The sequence below is a fragment of the Oncorhynchus kisutch genome, linkage group LG14, assembly GCF_002021735.2.
Source record: "Oncorhynchus kisutch isolate 150728-3 linkage group LG14, Okis_V2, whole genome shotgun sequence".
In the NCBI taxonomy this organism is placed as follows: Eukaryota; Metazoa; Chordata; class Actinopteri; order Salmoniformes; family Salmonidae; genus Oncorhynchus; species Oncorhynchus kisutch.
Genome location: NC_034187.2, coordinates 10265946 through 10283394, shown reverse-complemented (window position 1 = coordinate 10283394; position 17449 = coordinate 10265946). Strand labels below are relative to the sequence as shown.

Below are 17449 nucleotides of genomic sequence, written 5' to 3'. Positions count from 1 at the left end.
GAACTAGGGTAACTAACGAAGCATGATCCGTCTTCTTTCTGTTCTGTATACAGCTGAAGTAACAGAATAAAATGTGTGACTGACTGGGTTTAAACCGGTGTCATCTTCAAATCAAATCAAATTTTATTTGTCACATACACATGGTTAGCAGATGTTAATGCGAGTGTAGCGAAATGCTTGTGCTTCATAGCACACAACTATGTTAGTCTGCTGAGCTAAAGGCATTTACCCCGGGGAGGTAAAAAAAATCAAGATTGTCTCTTTCATTTCTTTACTGATTAGATTAGAACAACAGTAGCAGCACTCTTCATAGTGGTAATGATAGTGTTTATTCAGGTGTACTAAAACAGTTATTAACCACCGCTAGTATTATTAGAATAAATTATAGCCAAAATCAGATGCATCACATTTGCCCGATGTAACAATCATAATAAAAACAACAACATTTTTGTTAATGCATATTGTCAAGTACAGATATAAAACTTCGTCGAAACACAATTAATCACACTACCGTACACATTACATGCAGTAAATGTAACCGAAATAAAAATTCTAAGAATACAAAGCAAGACACTGAAAATAGAAGCCCCTCCATTCCATTTATTGTGATGAACATTACATACAGGTAAGGCAATGAGACCCGGCAGCCATCTCAGTTGATGCTGTCGTTTGTACAAGGCAAGCGCTTATCATCAACTGATCGGTTTGATTATGAGATCGCGTTCTAAAAGCTGGTTAGTGCACTAAGATACATTATAGAGTCCATACTGATATTAGTAGGTTATATTAGCTACCATATTAACTTTGCACAGACATACATTCTAAAAGCTAGTTAATGCAATGTGTGTGAGTGCTTTATTTATTCACATCTATCATGAGTTACTGTACACCGTGTCAGGCTGTATAAAAATAAGGATGTACGTGCAATGTTACCGTTTCCTCAGCTCCATCTAGCTAAACACATTCCCTTTATAGCAACAGCGTAAAACAATAGTTCAGAACTAATCTGGTCCCCAGACAGCTGTCTCTCTTGAGCCCGTGGACAAGGTTAGTTATGAACTCACTATAAAACACAATCAAACAAAATAAACTGTAAAATAATTAACAAATACATCTGATAACACTGACCTCCAAACATCAATAGCAGCACGTGACTTATAACCCCTAGATAGGCCTGCCACTACTTCTCTCCCTAGACCCTTCTATGAACTAAGCCCCTAGGGACTAAGGGAAGGGGCTAGGGAAGAAATGGGGCCAGGCTGTAGGGTTAAAGGATCTGGAAGCTCATCAACATACATTACTAGCAGCTTGTTTCAGACACTTCCACACTGATAGATACAGTCTGCTCTGGTGCTACTTCAATAGATCAGATTAGTTGGATCTTCTTCCTGTCTCACAGGAAGTAGAAGTCATTCCTCCCTACAAATGGTTCATAAAGATCTTTACCATATCAAATGCATTCAACACTTGGAAACAGTACTTACTGTATACTGACCGAAATGAATTCAACACAATTGAATAATCTCATATATACTGTATATTGTAATGCCAGACTGAATTGTCTGCTTGACATGTCGGGACTAGCTGTAAACTAATCGTAAATAAGAGTATGAATATTAGTTTAAATTCCACATAATAAAAATTATTAACTTATATTACCTTATATTGCTAGGGTACCTTCAGATTAAATATCACATTTGGATAAAATAATAAATATCGTATATACACTAAGCCTATAAAAGTATACTAAACCTTAACGTGTGATCAGGGCCTCTCTTGACTAACCTTCGGTTAACCACTCATATCACAATAAATCATATTTGCGCAAAAGTGCAAACTGTCTCAAATTATATCATATATATACAAGAAAAAAAAGACAAATATATAAACTCTCTTCTCTGTCAATCCTTAATAATCACAATTTAATATCATAACTCTTTATGACAGCCCTGATTCAATCAATCACATATCAAGGCAAACCACACTGAGGCTTCACTCACAATGCTGACACTATCACAGGTGTAAACCGTGTTAAAACCGACACATCCTTACACGTTAATATTTTCAGACATTATCATTGAATGTGGACATGAAACTTCATATGTCATTAGAATACAGCGTAAACATTCTGAATGAAGTCACAATGCAATTGATTTGATCTGTGATTGAATCAGGACCTAAGAGAAAAATGATATCCCATTGTTACTTCCATTAAAGACTACTTCCATCTCTTATGTTAGTTTGTCTGTGTGTATCAGTTACATGTGGATTCACGTCCTCATACTGGCTGATAATACTGGATTCTCAAGACATGCTATAGTTATTTAGTGTGAAACACTTCTGGCTAGCCTGGGGGCCAGGCTGGTTCTGAATTCGTCAACAAGCCCTTGGCTAGTAGTAAAGCAGTTGTCTCGCATGATAACAAAGTTGTAATAGCACTGTTGAAAGCAGAACCAGCCTGACACCCAGGCTAATGTCATGTATCTTCTAAAATACTCTCTTTATATTGGGTTCTACATAATCTCTACATCTGGGTCAAATACAATATGATTAACTGGGTGGTTCGAGCCCTGATTGCTGATTTGCTGACAGACGTGGTATATCAGATCGTATACCACTGGTGTGACAAAACACTTATTTTTACTGCTCTAATTATGTTGGTAACCAGTTTGTAATGGCAATAAGGAACCTCTGGGGATTTGTGGTATATGGCCAATACACCACGGCTAAGGGCTGTATCCAGGCACTCCGCTTTGCGTCGTGCCTAAGAACAGCCCTTAGCTGTGGTATATTGGCCATATACCACACCCTTTCGGGCCTTATTGTTTAAATGTAAAATACTTTCAAATACTTTACGCTCGCTTGATTTAGCTTGGAATGGAACAGTGGTACAATGGAACTAATTAAATAATCCCAAAAGTGTAAACTCCGCCACCCAGCTGCACATCGGTCGAGCTAAATCAAACACACGTCAACATGTATTTGAGAGTATTTGACCAGGTCTGATCATTTCGCTCCACCCATTGGCCCCTCTAGATCAATTTATCTCTATGGTCTACAAACTGGACCAGTTGTTTTCTAGCATGGGTGGTGATGGCGGTGGTGGTGGTAGTAGAGGGGCCAGGGCCTGGTTCCTCTGGCCCAGCACGAGGCTCCTGTCTGGGTGTAGAGGTGAAGATGGGCTCCCTGATGCGGTAGGGGCTCCGGTAGCTGGAGATGGGTGACAGCTCAGAGCCCCAGCCCAGGTAGCTGCCGCTGGACGGGGAGACTGCGTCAGCGCTGAAATACAAGGTGGTGCCGGACTCTGCAGGATTAAAGTTCCGCTGGGGGCTTCCCATGCCCACCAGCAGGGACGGTGACCTTTTCTCTGGAGACGAACCACGTCTGACATCGAGTGACCCCACGGAAGGTGACCCTTGGGTGCTGGAGGTGACCACGTTGCTGTCGATGTGTCGGTAGTCTGGGTGCCTGGGGGACGAGGGTGTGGGGGAGCCATAGGCGGCGCTCTGGAAGTCTTCGTCGTCTCGATCATCGGAGGGGGGGGGGCTGGAGTCATCCTGCTGGGTGGCAGGCTCTGAGTGGTGGCAGGCTCTGAGTGGTGGCAGGCTCTGAGTGGTGGCAGGCTCTGAGTGGTGGCAGGCTCTGACCTCCTCAACTAGGACCTCCACCTGAGGCAGCTTGACCTCCTGGATGGGAGAGGGAGAGGACAACACCGGTCTCACCTCATGTCTCACCGCCTGTCTCACCTCACTGATGATGTCTCTTGCTGGGGCTGCCTTTATCACCTGAGGGGAAGGAAGACAGACATTATTGTGAAAGGTTCCACATCAAGGAAAAAGCTAACGGGTCCCAGGAGTCAAACATAGAGGATAAGATCCAACTATAGTAGAGAACAGTAAATCAAGCCTCAACTTGACGCCTGCTCCCAGAAGTGCTCTGTTTAAAGACAGACAACATTCAACCACATAGAACATTCAACCACATAGAACATTCAATCACATAGAACATTCAACCACATAGAACATTCAACCACATGGAACATTCAACCACATAGAACATTCAATCACATAGAACATTCAACCACATAGAACATTCAACCACATAGAACATTCAACCACAGACAACATTCAACCACAGACAACATTCAACCACAGACAACATTCAACCACAGACAACATTCAACCACAGACAACATTCAACCACATGGAACATTCAATCACATAGAATATTCAACCACATAGAACATTCAACCACATAGAACATTCAACCACATAGAACATTCAGAGTAAAGATTTAATTGGAAAATATAGGAGTACTGATCCTCCAAACATGGCACAGGCAGCCAAAAACAACAACAACATGTGAAGTGTACACTTCAGGGAAACTGGGAAGAAATGGAATTGCGTGCTCATCTCACCTCCTCCACCTCTTTGACCTGGGGAACGTTGGGAGAAGGTTGTGGAACGTTGGGAGTAGGTTGTGGAACGTTGGGAGTAGGTTGTGGAACAATGGGAGAAGGTTGCGGAATGTCCGGGGACCTTGGCAGAGCCATTTCCCGCAGTCCCAGCAGCCCGGCCAATCCGCCATCGCCATAAGCGTAGCTTATTCTAGCCACATCCCCCGTCTTCAGGGCTAGGCGAATGAGCAGCCAGTGGTGGTGCTTCCAGCCCTGCCATTGGCCAGGGAGGTCCAACAAAGTACCGCCCCCAACAAGTTGACCGTGGCGATGGTTCTTCTCATCTAATGAGAGAGAAGAGCCCCGGTCTGCACAAGCACCGCCCATTCCATGGTTACGTATGCTCTGGAAGATCTCAAAGGACTTGGGGTGGAGGAACCGGTAGTACAGCACAAGAGCTATCACACCTGGGGGAACACATAGGAGACAGGTGTGTATGGGTGGGTTCTTCTATCCTTGTGGGGATCTACAATCCCCCAAAGTCCCCACAAGGAAAATTCCCCCTCGTCGGTACATTCCCCATGTCTCCATGAGGACAAAGGGTATTTTAAGATTAGGTGTTAGGTTTAGGGTTAGAATTAGGATTATAATTACGTTTAGGGTTATAATTAGGATTATAATTAGGTTGAGGGTTAGAATTAGGTCTATGGTAAGAGTAAGGGGTTAGGAGTTAGCTTTAGGGTTATGGTTAGGGGAAATAGGATTTTGAATGGAAATTAATTTGAAGTCCCTACTAAGATAGAAACAAATGTGTGTGTATGTATGTATGTATGTATGTATGTATGTATGTATGTATGTATGTATGTATGTATGTATGTATGTATGTATGTATGTATGTATGTATGTATGTATGTACGTGTGTTTGTGTGTGTGTGTGTGTGTGTGTGTGTGTGTGTGTGTGTGTGTGTGTGTGTGTGTGTGTGTGTGTGTGTATGTATGTATGTGTGTGCGTGTCTCACCAATGAGGAAACTACAGAACACAGCGGTTGGGATACCCATGGTATCCCATGATGCAGCACTGAAGAAGTCGGAACCTGCCAGCAGAAGAAGAGCGTTCTCGATAAACATGGCCTGCAGGAGAGAGCAGAGAGTTACACACACACACACACACACACACACACACACACACACACACACACACACACACACACACACACACACACACACACACACAGAGAGAGAGAGACCCACCAGGTAGAATCCGGCCATGCGGCATCGGGAGGCTCCGTCCTTGACGTTGAGGAAGAGGAAGATGTGAACAGCTCCCAGCACCAGGTTGAACAGGTGCCAGCGCAGCGGCGTTTTGATGATGTCACTCTGCTGAGACACCAACCAGAACGTAGCACCCAACCAGTGAAGACCTGAGACACACGGGTGCAGGACAAACATCACTGAATGCTCACACACACACACACACACACACACACACACACACACACACACACACACACACACACACACACACACACAAACACACACACACACACACAATAAAAGACTTTCACACACATATACTGTACACACTCACCAATAACTCCAAGGACCCACTGACGGAACAGGCGTGTAAAGAGTGCGAGGGTGGCGAGACGTGCACCCAACATGCTGACCTAAACACAATACAATAAGTATGTTACTATCACACACACACACGCGTACACACACACACCCAGCCCAAACGACACACCCAGCCCACACGCCCAGCCCACGCACCCAGCCCACACACCCAGCCCAGCCCAGCCGACACACCCAGCCCAACCGACACACCCAGCCCAGCCCACACACCCAGCCCAACCGACACACCCAGCCCAGCCCACACACCCAGCCCAGCCCACACACCCAGCCCAACCGACACACCCAGCCCAGCCCACACACCCAGCCCAACCGACACACCCAGCCCAGCCCACACACCCAGCCCAACCGACACACCCAGCCCAGCCCACACACCCAGCCCAGCTAACGCACCCAGCCCTGACGCCCAGTACACCCAGCCCAGGCAACCCTCCTACCCTCCAGAGCAGTCTACAGGTGATAGCAGCAGGGGACATGGGGAGATGTCCAGGTCTGATGAGGGAACAGGCTCTGGCATACAACACCAAGGCCCAGGCCAGGGACAGCAGACACAACACAAAACATACTGAGACTGGAGAGAGGAGAGAGAGGGAGGGAGAGAGAGAGAGAGAGAGAGAGAGAGAGAGAGAACGAGAACATGAATACTCTGTAAGGAGATTGTATCAAACACAGAGGATGGTCTTCAGAGATAGATAGATGGGAGGGATGGTGGTAGCTCAAGGGTTAAAAACAAACAAAAGACAACTAAGATATATTGAGAATATACACTACCGTTCAAAAGTTTGGGGTCACTTAGAAATGTCCTTGTTTTTGAAAGAAAAGCACATTTTTTATACATTAAAATAACATCAAATTGATCAGAAATACAGGGTAAATATTGTTAATGATGGTAAATGACTATTGTAGCTGGAAATGGCAGATTTTTTATGGAATATCTACATATGCGTACAGAGGCCCATTATCAGCAACCATCACTCATTGTGTTCCAATGGCATGTTGTGTTAGCTAATCCAAGTTTATCATTTTAAAAGGATAATTGATCATTAGAAAAACATTTTGAAATTATGTTAGCACAGCTGAAAACTGTTAAAAAAACTGGCCATCTTTAGACTAGTTGGGTATCTGGAGCATCAGTATTTGTGGGTTTGATTACAGGCTCAAAATGGCCAGAAACAAAGACCTTTCTTCTGAAACTCATCCGTCTATTCTTGTTCTGAGAAATGAAGGCTATTCCATGCGAGAAATTGCCAAGAACCTGAAGATCTTGTATAACGCTGTGTACTAAGAATCTCTCTGTACGAACCAGGATAAAGAGGATTCGCATTTTATTTATTTATATTTTATTTTTATTTAACTAGGCAAGTCAGTTAAGAACAAATTCTTATTTTCAATGACGGCCTAGGAACAGTGGGTTAACTGCCTGTTCAGGGGCAGAACGACAGATTTTGTACCTTGTCAGCTCAGGGGTTTGAACTTGCAACCTTTCGGTTACTAGTCCAACGCTCTAACCACTAGGCTACCCTGCCGCCCCAAATTGAAGGTCCCCAAAAACACTGTGGCCTCCATCATTCTTAAATGGAAGAAGCTTGGAACCACCAAGACTCTTTCTAGAGCTGGCCGCCCGGCCAAACTGAGCAATCGGGGGAGAAGAGCATTGGTCAGGGAGGTGACCAAGAACCCGATGGTCATGCTGACAGAGCTCTAGAGTTCCTCTCTAGAGAAGGGAGAACATTCCAGAAGGACAACTATCTCTGCAGCACTCCACCAATCAGGCCTTTACGGGTAGAGTGGCCAGACAGAAGCCACTCCTCAGTAAAAGGCACATAACAGCCCGCTTGGAGATTGCCAAACGGCACCTAAAGACTTTCAGACCATGAGAAACAAGATTCTCTGGTCTGATGAATCCAAGATTGAACTCTTTGGCCTGAATGCCAAGCGTCACGTCTGAAGGAAACCTGGCACCATCCCTATGGCGAAGCATGGTGGTGGCAGAATCATGCTGTGGGGATGTTTTTCAGCGGCAGGGTCTAGGGATGTTTTTCAGCGGCAGGGACTGGGAGACCAGTCAGAATCGAGGCAAAGATGAACGGAGCAAAGTACAGAGTGATCCTTGATGAAAACCTCCTCCAGAGCACTCAGAGCCTCAGACTGGGATGAAGGTTCACCTTCCAACAGGACAACAACCCTAAGCACACAGCCAAGACAACGCAGGAGTGACTTCGGGAAAAGTCTCTGAATGTCCTTGAGTGGCTCAGCCACTTAAACCAGATTGAATATCTCTGGAGAGACCTGAAAATAGCTGTGCAGCGACGCTCCCCATCCAATCTGACAGAGCTTGAGAGGATCTTCCTGATAAAGAATGGGAGAAACTCAGGTGTGCCAAGCTTGTAGCGTCACACCCAAGAAGACTTGAGGCTGCAATAGCTGCCAAAGGTGCTTCAACAAAGTACTGAGTAAAGGGTCTGAATAGTAATGTAAATGTTATATTTCAGTTTTTTACTTTTAATAAATTAGCAAAAATTTCTAAAATACGATTTTATCTTTGTCATTATGGGATATTGTGTGTAAATTGATAAGGAACATATTTTATTTAATCCATTTTAGAATAAGTCTGTAACGTAACAAAATGTGGAAAAAGTCAAGGAGTCTGAATTACTTTCCAAAGGCACTGTATATTTATATCTAGAACCAAATATATGGGTGATTAGAAATGATGCAAAGAATTGCAAAACTCGCTGAAGCTGGGGACCTATAGTTGAAGTGGGAAGTTTACATAAACCTTAGCCAAACACATTTAAACTCAGTTTTTCACAATTACTGACATTTAATCCTAGTACAAATTCCCTGTCTTGGGTCAGTTAGGATCACCACTTTATTTTAAGAATGTGAAATGTCAGAATAATAGTAGAGAGAATTATTTATTTCAACTTTTACTTATTTCATCACATTCCCAGTGGGCCAGAAATTTACATACACTCAATTAGTATTCGGTAGCATTGCCTTTAAATGGTTTAACTTGGGGTCAAATGCTTCGGGTAGCCTTCCACAAGAGTCCCACAATAAGTTGGGTGAATTTTGGCCCAATCCTCCTGACAGAGCTGGTGTAACTGAGTCAGGTTTGTAGGCCTTCTTACTCGCACACGCTTTTCAGTTCTGCCCACAAATTTTCAAAAGGATTGAGGTCAGGGCTTTGTGATGGCCACTCCAATACCTTGAATTTGTTGTCCTTAAGCCATTTTGCCACAACTTTGGAAGTATACTTGGGGTCATTGTCCATTTGGAAAACCCATTTGCGACCAAGCTTCAACTTCCTGACTGACGTCTTGAGATGTTGCTTCAATATATCCACATAATTTTCCGTCCTCATGATGCTATCTATTTTGTGAAGTGCACCAGTCCCCCCTGCAGCAAAGCACCCCCACAACATGATGCTGCCACCCCTGTGCTTCATGGTTGGGATGGTGTTCTTCGGCTTGCAAGCGTCCTCCTTTTTCCTCCAAACATAACGTTGGTCATTATGGCCTAACAGTTCTAATTTTGATTCATCAGACCAGAGGACATTTCTCCAAAAAGTACAATCTGTGTCCCCATGTGCAGTTGCAATCTGTAGTCTGGCTTTTTTATGGTGGGTTTGGATCAGTGGCTTCTTCCTTGCTGAGCAGCCTTTCAGGTTATGTTGATATAGGACTTGTTTCACCTTTATTTTACTAGGGAAGTCAGTTAAGAACAAATTCTTATTTTCAATGATGGCCTTTTGAACAGTGGGTTCTGTTCAGGGGCAGAACGACAAATTTGTACCTTGTCAGCTCAGGGTTTTGAACTTGCAACCTTCCAGTTACTAGTCCAACACTCTAACCACTAGGCTACACTGCCACCCCATGATGTCAAGCAAAGAGGCACTGAGTTTGAAGGTAGGCCTTGAAATACATCCACAGGTACACTTCCAATTGACTCAAATTATGTCAATTAGCTTATCAGAAGCTTCTAAAGCCAATACATAATTTTCTGGAATTCTCCAAGCTGTTTAAAGACACAGTCAACTTAGTGTATGTAAACTTCTGACCCACTGGAATTCACCCAGTGCATTTTTAAGTGAAATAATCTGTCTGTAAGCAATTGTTGGGAAAATTACTTGTGTCATGCACAAAGTAGATGTCCTAACCGACTTGCCAAAACTATAGTTTGTTAACAAGAAATTAGTGGAGTGGTTGAAAAACGGGTTTTAATGACTCCAACCTAAGTGTATGTAAACTTCCGACTTCAACTGTACATTGATGGAAGCTACAATCTATCTGTGATATTTAAGCTGATCTACCCCCTAAAACAAAAACAACACAAACACACAGAGACACATACCTGGTGAAGATAGTCCTACATCTGTACAGATGAGGACGTAGGTCTGCAGTACGGTCTGTGGCAGAGTGACCACCAGCGCCTCCAACAGGCGGAGAGCTGAAACGTCAGCCTGCTGCATTATCTCACTACACTGATCCTCTCTAGCGGACGTCATAGTCTCCCATAACCTGGAACACAACAACACAGTGTTCTCGTTTCATCGTTGACCTCTAACCCCGGACCTCTAACGCCAAAGAGGGTACCAACGCGGGTACGTTACCTTCTAAAGATGCCCAGGTGCAGGATGTGAGTCCATTTGAGATCTTTGCTACGTATTCGTCCATCCGCCTGGTACCACAGCCAACTGAGCAACTGGGGACCCCACCCAGGGAGGAGGAACAAAGCCGTAAGCCCCGCCCAGTGGGCGTAGCAGTAGTTATGCCCCACCCACAGGTAGTACACAAAACAGTAGATCACTGTGGACAAACACACACACGGGTAGATCATTGGAGATGATACAGGACATCTACACACAGATACACATACTGTATTTTCTAGTGTAATGACAGCTGGTCTTTACATAATGTGACAATGATGGGCACTGGTTGGTACTTAGGTCAACATAAAACACTGGACACACCTGGTACCAAACAGGACACACCTGGTACCAAACCGGTACCAAACTGGACACACCTGGTACCAAACTGGACCCACCTGGTACCAAACAGAACACACCTGGTACCAAACTGGACCCACCTGCTACCAAACAGGACACACCTGGTACCAAATTGTCCATAACACCCAAGACACAGAGAAGGCTAATTAAAACGTAATCAATATGTAATTATCTAACGAATGTGTAATGTATTTTCCCAAACATAAGCAGTAGAACAGTGAGGGCAGTTTCAACATCTGTGTGTGTGTGTGTGTGTGTGTGTGTGTGACCTCTATCATGACTATAGGCTGAGGACAGGGTAGGGCCTGGGTGATGCTGCTGCTGTCCTTTATCTCTAATAGGCTACAAAATGCACGCGCCTCCTGCCTCTACAGAACCACTTACTGAACGATGCGGTGCTCTATGTCCGCCTCTCCCTTTCCTCTCCACTCCACTCCACTCCACTCCCCCCCTCTCCCTGTCCCAGTAATATTAACCATCTGCCGGAGCAGCCCGACCAGTTGGGGAGAGTAGGGTCCGCCCATTCCTCTATCCATTTATGGCATTCAGAAAAAGGCGCTCGAATATGACAGAAATGCGCCACTTTTCTATGAGCATGACTTTAGCTACAGCAGAAATGTTGTTCGCGGCTGCTGTTGCAGGTTTTCACAACACCTTAACACCTACATCGACACAAGCAATACACGCACCTATAAAGATTGTAATGCATCTGAAAATGCAGATTAAAAATAAAATACTTTGGGAAATATCAATGAAACCGTCATGCAACCCTCCCTGGTTTGACACTGTACTGTTATGATTGTAGCCTAGGTGTGGTGAGAGAATTACAGGCCTATCTCCATCACTGGAGGGATGTGCGTGTGTGTTTAGGCAGTGATACTTACGCGCAGTCCGCTCAGCCATAATGAGAAATGCAGTAAATGCGAAAACGCAAACATGGCAGCAGGACACGCACGAGCCTCCCCGACTGGCCATGGCCCGGGCCGTGGTGTATTGTCTCATCACGGAGATGAAGAATCTTGATCTGCAATGTTGCGATGAATCCCACGCTGCAGTATTGACTCGTCCGTTCCAAGGTAGGGTACCCCTGTGCTCTGTGCTCCGTTATCCCTTGGAGACTGCTTCTGACGTCATGGCCTCGCATTAAAGCCACAGTCTGTGATTTCTGTTCAGTATTTTTCAACTGATGAATCAAATTGGTACAACATGCCTTTTATTAGATAGTTAATACATTATTAATCTCCTGTGTTAGAATAACATATTATTATCCTGATGGTTACCAAAAAACTAAGAATATTACCAAAGATTTGTGCTATTACTCTATTGTTTAAGAGACAAAAAAAATTATGTCATCTGTAACTTCTATTTTTTCATGTCCCTCTCACTACCAGTGGTAGAAAAAGAACTAAATTGTCATACTTGAGTAAAAGTAAAGATACCTTAATAGAAAATGACTCAAGTAAAAGTGAGTCACCCAGTAAAATACTACTTGAGTAAAAGTCTAAAAGTATTTGTTTTTAAATATACTTAATTAAAAGTAAATGGAAATGCTAAAATGTATAGCATCAAAAGTAAAAGTATAAATCATTTCAACTTCCTTATATTAAGCAAACCAGACGGCACAATCTTCTTGTATTTATTTATTTATTTACGGATAGGAAGGGGCACACTCCAACAACATTTACAAATAAAGCATTTGTGTTTAGTGAGTCTGCCAGATCAGAGGCAGTAGGGACGGACAGGGATGTTCTCTGTTTAGTGAGTCCACCAGATCAGAGGCAGTAGGGACGGCCAGGGATGTTCTCTGTTTAGTGAGTCCACCAGATCAGAGGCAGTAGGGACGGCCAGGGATGTTCTCTGTTTAGTGAGTCTCCCAGATCAGAGGCCGTAGGGACGACCAGGGATGTTCTTTGTTTAGTGAGTCTGCCAGATCAGAGGCAGTAGGGATGACCAAGGATGTTCTCTGTTTAGTGAGTCCACCAGATCAGAGGCAGTAGGGATGACCAGGGATGTTCTCTGTTTAGTGAGTCCACCAGATCAGAGGCAGTAGGGACGACCAGGGATGTTCTCTGTTTAGTGAGTCCACCAGATCAGAGGCAGTAGGGACGACCAGGGATGTTCTCTGTTTAGTGAGTCTGCCAGATCAGAGGCAGTAGGGACGACCAGGGATGTTCTCCTGATAATTGGACCATTTTCCTGTAAAACTTTTGGGTGTCAGGGAAAATACATGTAGTAAAAAGTACATTATTTTCTTTAGGAATGTATTGAAGTAAAAGTAAAAGTTGCCATAAATATAAATAGTAAAGAACAGATACCCCCAAAAAACGAATTAATTAAGTAGTACTTTAAAGTAGTTTTACTCAAGTACTTTACACCACTGCTGATGACATGTCATTCGTTGACCACTACAGATAGAAATTGCTATGTTAAATGATCTGTACTGAATGCACATGAAGGAAAGGAGATGAGGAGAGGAAGCCCCATTCATGCCTACTGTTTTGGAGGGATGGGAAAAGTGTAGTATATTATAGTCAACAGCAGATGGCGGTATACGCTCACAGGACAGACCTAACCAGAACAGAACAGAACAGACCAGAACAGAGGTGACCAGAAAAGAACAGAACAGAACAGGACAGACCAGAACAATACAGAACATGACAGAACCGACCTGAACAGAACAGAACATGACAGGACAGAACAGACCAGACCAGAACAGGACAAACTAGACTAGAACAGACCAGAACAGACCAGAACAGGACAGAACAGACCAGAACAGGACAGGACAGGACAGAATAGAACATGACAGGACAGAACAGACCAGAACAGGGCAGACTAGACTAGAACAGACCAGAACAGGACAGGACAGAACAGACCAGAACAGGGCAGAACAGAACCGAACAGAACAGAACAGAGCAGGCACATAATTTGCTTCTAGAGGGTTTTATTCTTCAATTAATGTGCAGAGTCATCCACTCCCTGTTTGAGTGCTTAAATTCTATCCTTCACATCAATTGTATTTATTTTTCCCTTCCTTGAGGAAACCACTGATCTGTATGATGATTGTATAAGTGAGAGCAACGTGGCAAAGGCTCTATCCTACTGTGTTCACCTATCCTCTATCCTACTGTGTTCACCTATCCTCTATCCTACTGTGTTCACCTATCCTCTCTCCTACTGCGTTCACCTATCCTCTATCCTAATGTGTTCACCTATCCTCTTTCCTACTGCGTTCACCTATCCTCTCTCCTACTGTGTTCACCTATCCTCTATCCTACTGTGTTCACCTATCCTCTATCCTACTGTGTTCACCTATCCTCTATCCTACTGTGTTCCCCTATCCTCTATCCTACTGTGTTCGCCTATCCTCTATCCTACTGTGTTCCCCTATCCTCTATCCTACTGTGTTCACCTATCCTACTGCTTTAACCTCTATCCTACTGTGTTCACCTATCCTCTATCCTACTGCGTTCACCTATCCTCTATCCTACTGTGTTCCCCTATCCTCTTTCCTACTGTGTTCACCTATCCTCTATCCTACTGTGTTCACCTATCCTCTATCCTACTGTGTTCACCTATCCTCTATCCTACTGTGTTCACCTATCCTACTGCTTTAACCTCTATCCTACTGTGTTCACCTATCCTCCATTCTACTGCGTTCACCTATCCTCTATCCTACTGTGTTCCCCTATCCTCTTTCCTACTGTGTTCACCTATCCTCTATCCTACTGTGTTCACCTATCCTCTATCCTACTGTGTTCACCTATCCTCTATCCTACTGTGTTCACCTATCCTCTATCCTACTGCGTTCACCTATCCTCTATCCTACTGTGTTCCCCTATCCTCTTTCCTACTGTGTTCACCTATCCTCTATCCTAATGTGTTCACCTATCCTCTTTCCTACTGTGTTCACCTATCCTCTATCCTACTGCATTCACCTGTCCTCTTTCCTACTGCGTTCACCTATCCTCTTTCCTACTGTGTTCACCTATCCTCTATCCTACTGTGTTCACCTATCCTCTATCCTACTGTGTTCACCTATCCTCTATCCTACTGTGTTCACCTATCCTCTATCCTACTGTGTTCACCTATCCTCTATCCTACTGTGTTCACCTATCCTCTATCCTAAAACATCGCAATGTACTGCTTCACAGTTTACCTTGTGATCCCCCATTAAAAACATCACAATGTAGTGTTGCACAGTTTACCTTGTGATCCCCCATTAAAAATATCACAATGTAATGTTGCACAGTTTACCCTGTGATCCTGCATTAAAAACATCACAATGTAGTGTTGCACAGTTTACCCTGTGATACCCCATTAAAAACATCACAATGTAATGTTGCACAGTTTACCCTGTGATCCCCCATTAAAAACATCACAATGTAATGTTGCACAGTTTACCCTGTGATGCCCCATTAAAAACATCACAATGTAATGTTGCACAGTTTACCTTGTGATGCGCCATTAAAAACATCACAATGTAGTGCTTCACAGTTTACCTTGTGATCCCCCATTAAAAACATCACAATGTAGTGTTGCACAGTTTACCCTGTGATCCCCCCTCCATTAAAAACATCACAATGTAGTGTTGCACAGTTTACCTTGTGATCCCCCATTAAAAACATCACAATGTAGTGCTTCACAGTTTACCTTGTGATCCCCCATTAAAAACATCACAATGTAGTGTTGCACAGTTTACCTTGTGATCCCCCATTAAAAACATCACAATGTAGTGCTACACAGTTTACCTTGTGATCCCCCATTAAAAACATCACAATGTAGTGTTGCACAGTTTACCTTATGATCCCCCATTAAAAACATCACAATGTAGTGCTACACAGTTTACCTTGTGATCCCCCATTAAAAACATCACAATGTAGTGTTGCACAGTTTACCCTGTGATCCCCCACCATTAAAAACATCACACTGTAGTGTTGCACAGTTTACCTTGTGATCTCCCATGAATAACATCACAATGTAGTGCTGCACAGTTTACCCTGTGATCCCCCATTAAAAATATCACAATGTAATGTTGCGCAGTTTACCCTGTGATCCCCCATTAAAAACATCACAATGTAATGTTGCACAGTTTACCTTGTGATGCGCCATTAAAAACATCACAATGTAGTGTTGCACAGTTTACCTTGTGATGCCCCATTAAAAACATCACAATGTAGTGTTGCACAGTTTACCTTGTGATGCCCCATTAAAAACATCACAATGTAGTGTTGCACAGTTTACCTTGTGATGCGCCATTAAAAACATCACAATGTAATGTTGCACAGTTTACCCTGTGATCCCCCATTAAAAACATCACAATGTAGTGTTGCACAGTTTACCCTGTGATCCCCCATTAAAAACATCACAATGTAGTGTTGCACAATTTACCCTGTGATCCCCCATTAAAAACATCACAATGTAGTGTTGCACAGTTTACCTTGTGATGCCCCATTAAAAACATCACAATGTAATGTTGCACAGTTTACCCTGTGATACCCCATTAAAAACATCACCAGGTAGTGTTGCACCACAACATGTCACTCCAAAAGCAACACGTATCGCAGAGAGTCTAGCTACCGCTTCAGTTTTAGCAGAGCTGAAGGGACCAGTTTGGCATTAGCAATGGTTGACCCTCTCCGTTTGTGTCTCAGGTGGAGTTGGGATATGAAAAGGAAAAAATACATTTCCAATTCAAACAAGCACGTGTGTGAAATAAGCACCTAACACGTGTGTGAAATAAGCACCTAACACGTGTGTGAAATAAGCACCTAACACGTGTGTGAAATAAGCACCTAACACGTGTGTGAAATAAGCACCTAACACATGTGAAATAAGCACCTAACACGTGTGAAATAAGCACCTAACACGTGTGTGAAATAAGCACCTAACACATGTGTGAAATAAGCACCTAACACATGTGAAATAAGCACCTAACACGTGTGTGAAATAAGCACCTAACACACATGTATTATTGCGATATGGTGGTGTCTCCATCTATCTTTCTGAAGGGCAATAAGGGGACTGAAGGGAACTACTCAGGAGCTGGCTGGATTGGATTGGAGCACCGCCTCTGTCTGTCGTGACTAAGGGTCCCTAATTAATACTCCTCTGCTGACAACCAAACACATATAGTTTTATAGTCACAGTCTCTCTGAGGAATGATTGCTGCTCCATCTTAAAAATACAAAACAACATTTTCCCCTGCTACTACCCTTAAAAGCATCCCCGAGACAAACAAACAAAGCATCCCCGAGACAAACAAACAAAGCATCCCCGAGACAAACAAACAAAGCATCCCCGAGACAAACAAACAAAGCATCCCCGAGACAAACAAACAAAGCATCCCCGAGACAAACAAACAAAGCATCCCCGAGACAAACAAACAAAGCATCCCCGAGACAAACAAACAAAGC

General features: G+C 43.6%; 1 protein-coding gene and 1 long non-coding RNA gene across 2 annotated transcripts; both read right to left on the bottom strand.

Annotated features, from left to right (window-relative positions):
* Positions 1-580: 580 nt before the first annotated feature.
* Positions 581-12149, bottom strand: LOC109904607 (XK-related protein 5-like). The gene is made up of 9 exons (XM_031787771.1): positions 11921-12149; positions 10641-10836; positions 10382-10548; positions 6463-6596; positions 5985-6063; positions 5648-5817; positions 5416-5527; positions 4418-4863; positions 581-3785 (listed from the first exon to the last, which is right to left on the bottom strand). Exons 1-9 carry the CDS (start codon positions 12036-12038, stop codon positions 3033-3035), a joined length of 2175 nt encoding a protein of 724 aa, XP_031643631.1. The 5' UTR covers positions 12039-12149; the 3' UTR covers positions 581-3032.
* Positions 12150-13960: 1811 nt separating this feature from the next.
* Positions 13961-17331, bottom strand: LOC116353337 (uncharacterized). The gene is made up of 2 exons (XR_004202666.1): positions 14464-17331; positions 13961-14350 (listed from the first exon to the last, which is right to left on the bottom strand). It is a non-coding gene; the product is annotated as an uncharacterized LOC116353337 (long non-coding RNA).
* Positions 17332-17449: the final 118 nt, after the last annotated feature.

Excerpts from the sequence above, each read along its gene's own strand:
- LOC109904607 (XM_031787771.1), bottom strand. The coding sequence starts at position 12,038 with ATGAGACAATACACCACGGCCCGGGCCATGGCCAGTCGGGGAGGCTCG. Across the intron at positions 6,597-10,381 it reads TGTAGGACTATCTTCACCAG|TCTCAGTATGTTTTGTGTTG; the intron begins GTATGTGTCTCT and ends TCCTCTCTCCAG. Across the intron at positions 6,064-6,462 it reads CCTGTAGACTGCTCTGGAGG|GTCAGCATGTTGGGTGCACG; the intron begins GTAGGAGGGTTG and ends TATTGTGTTTAG.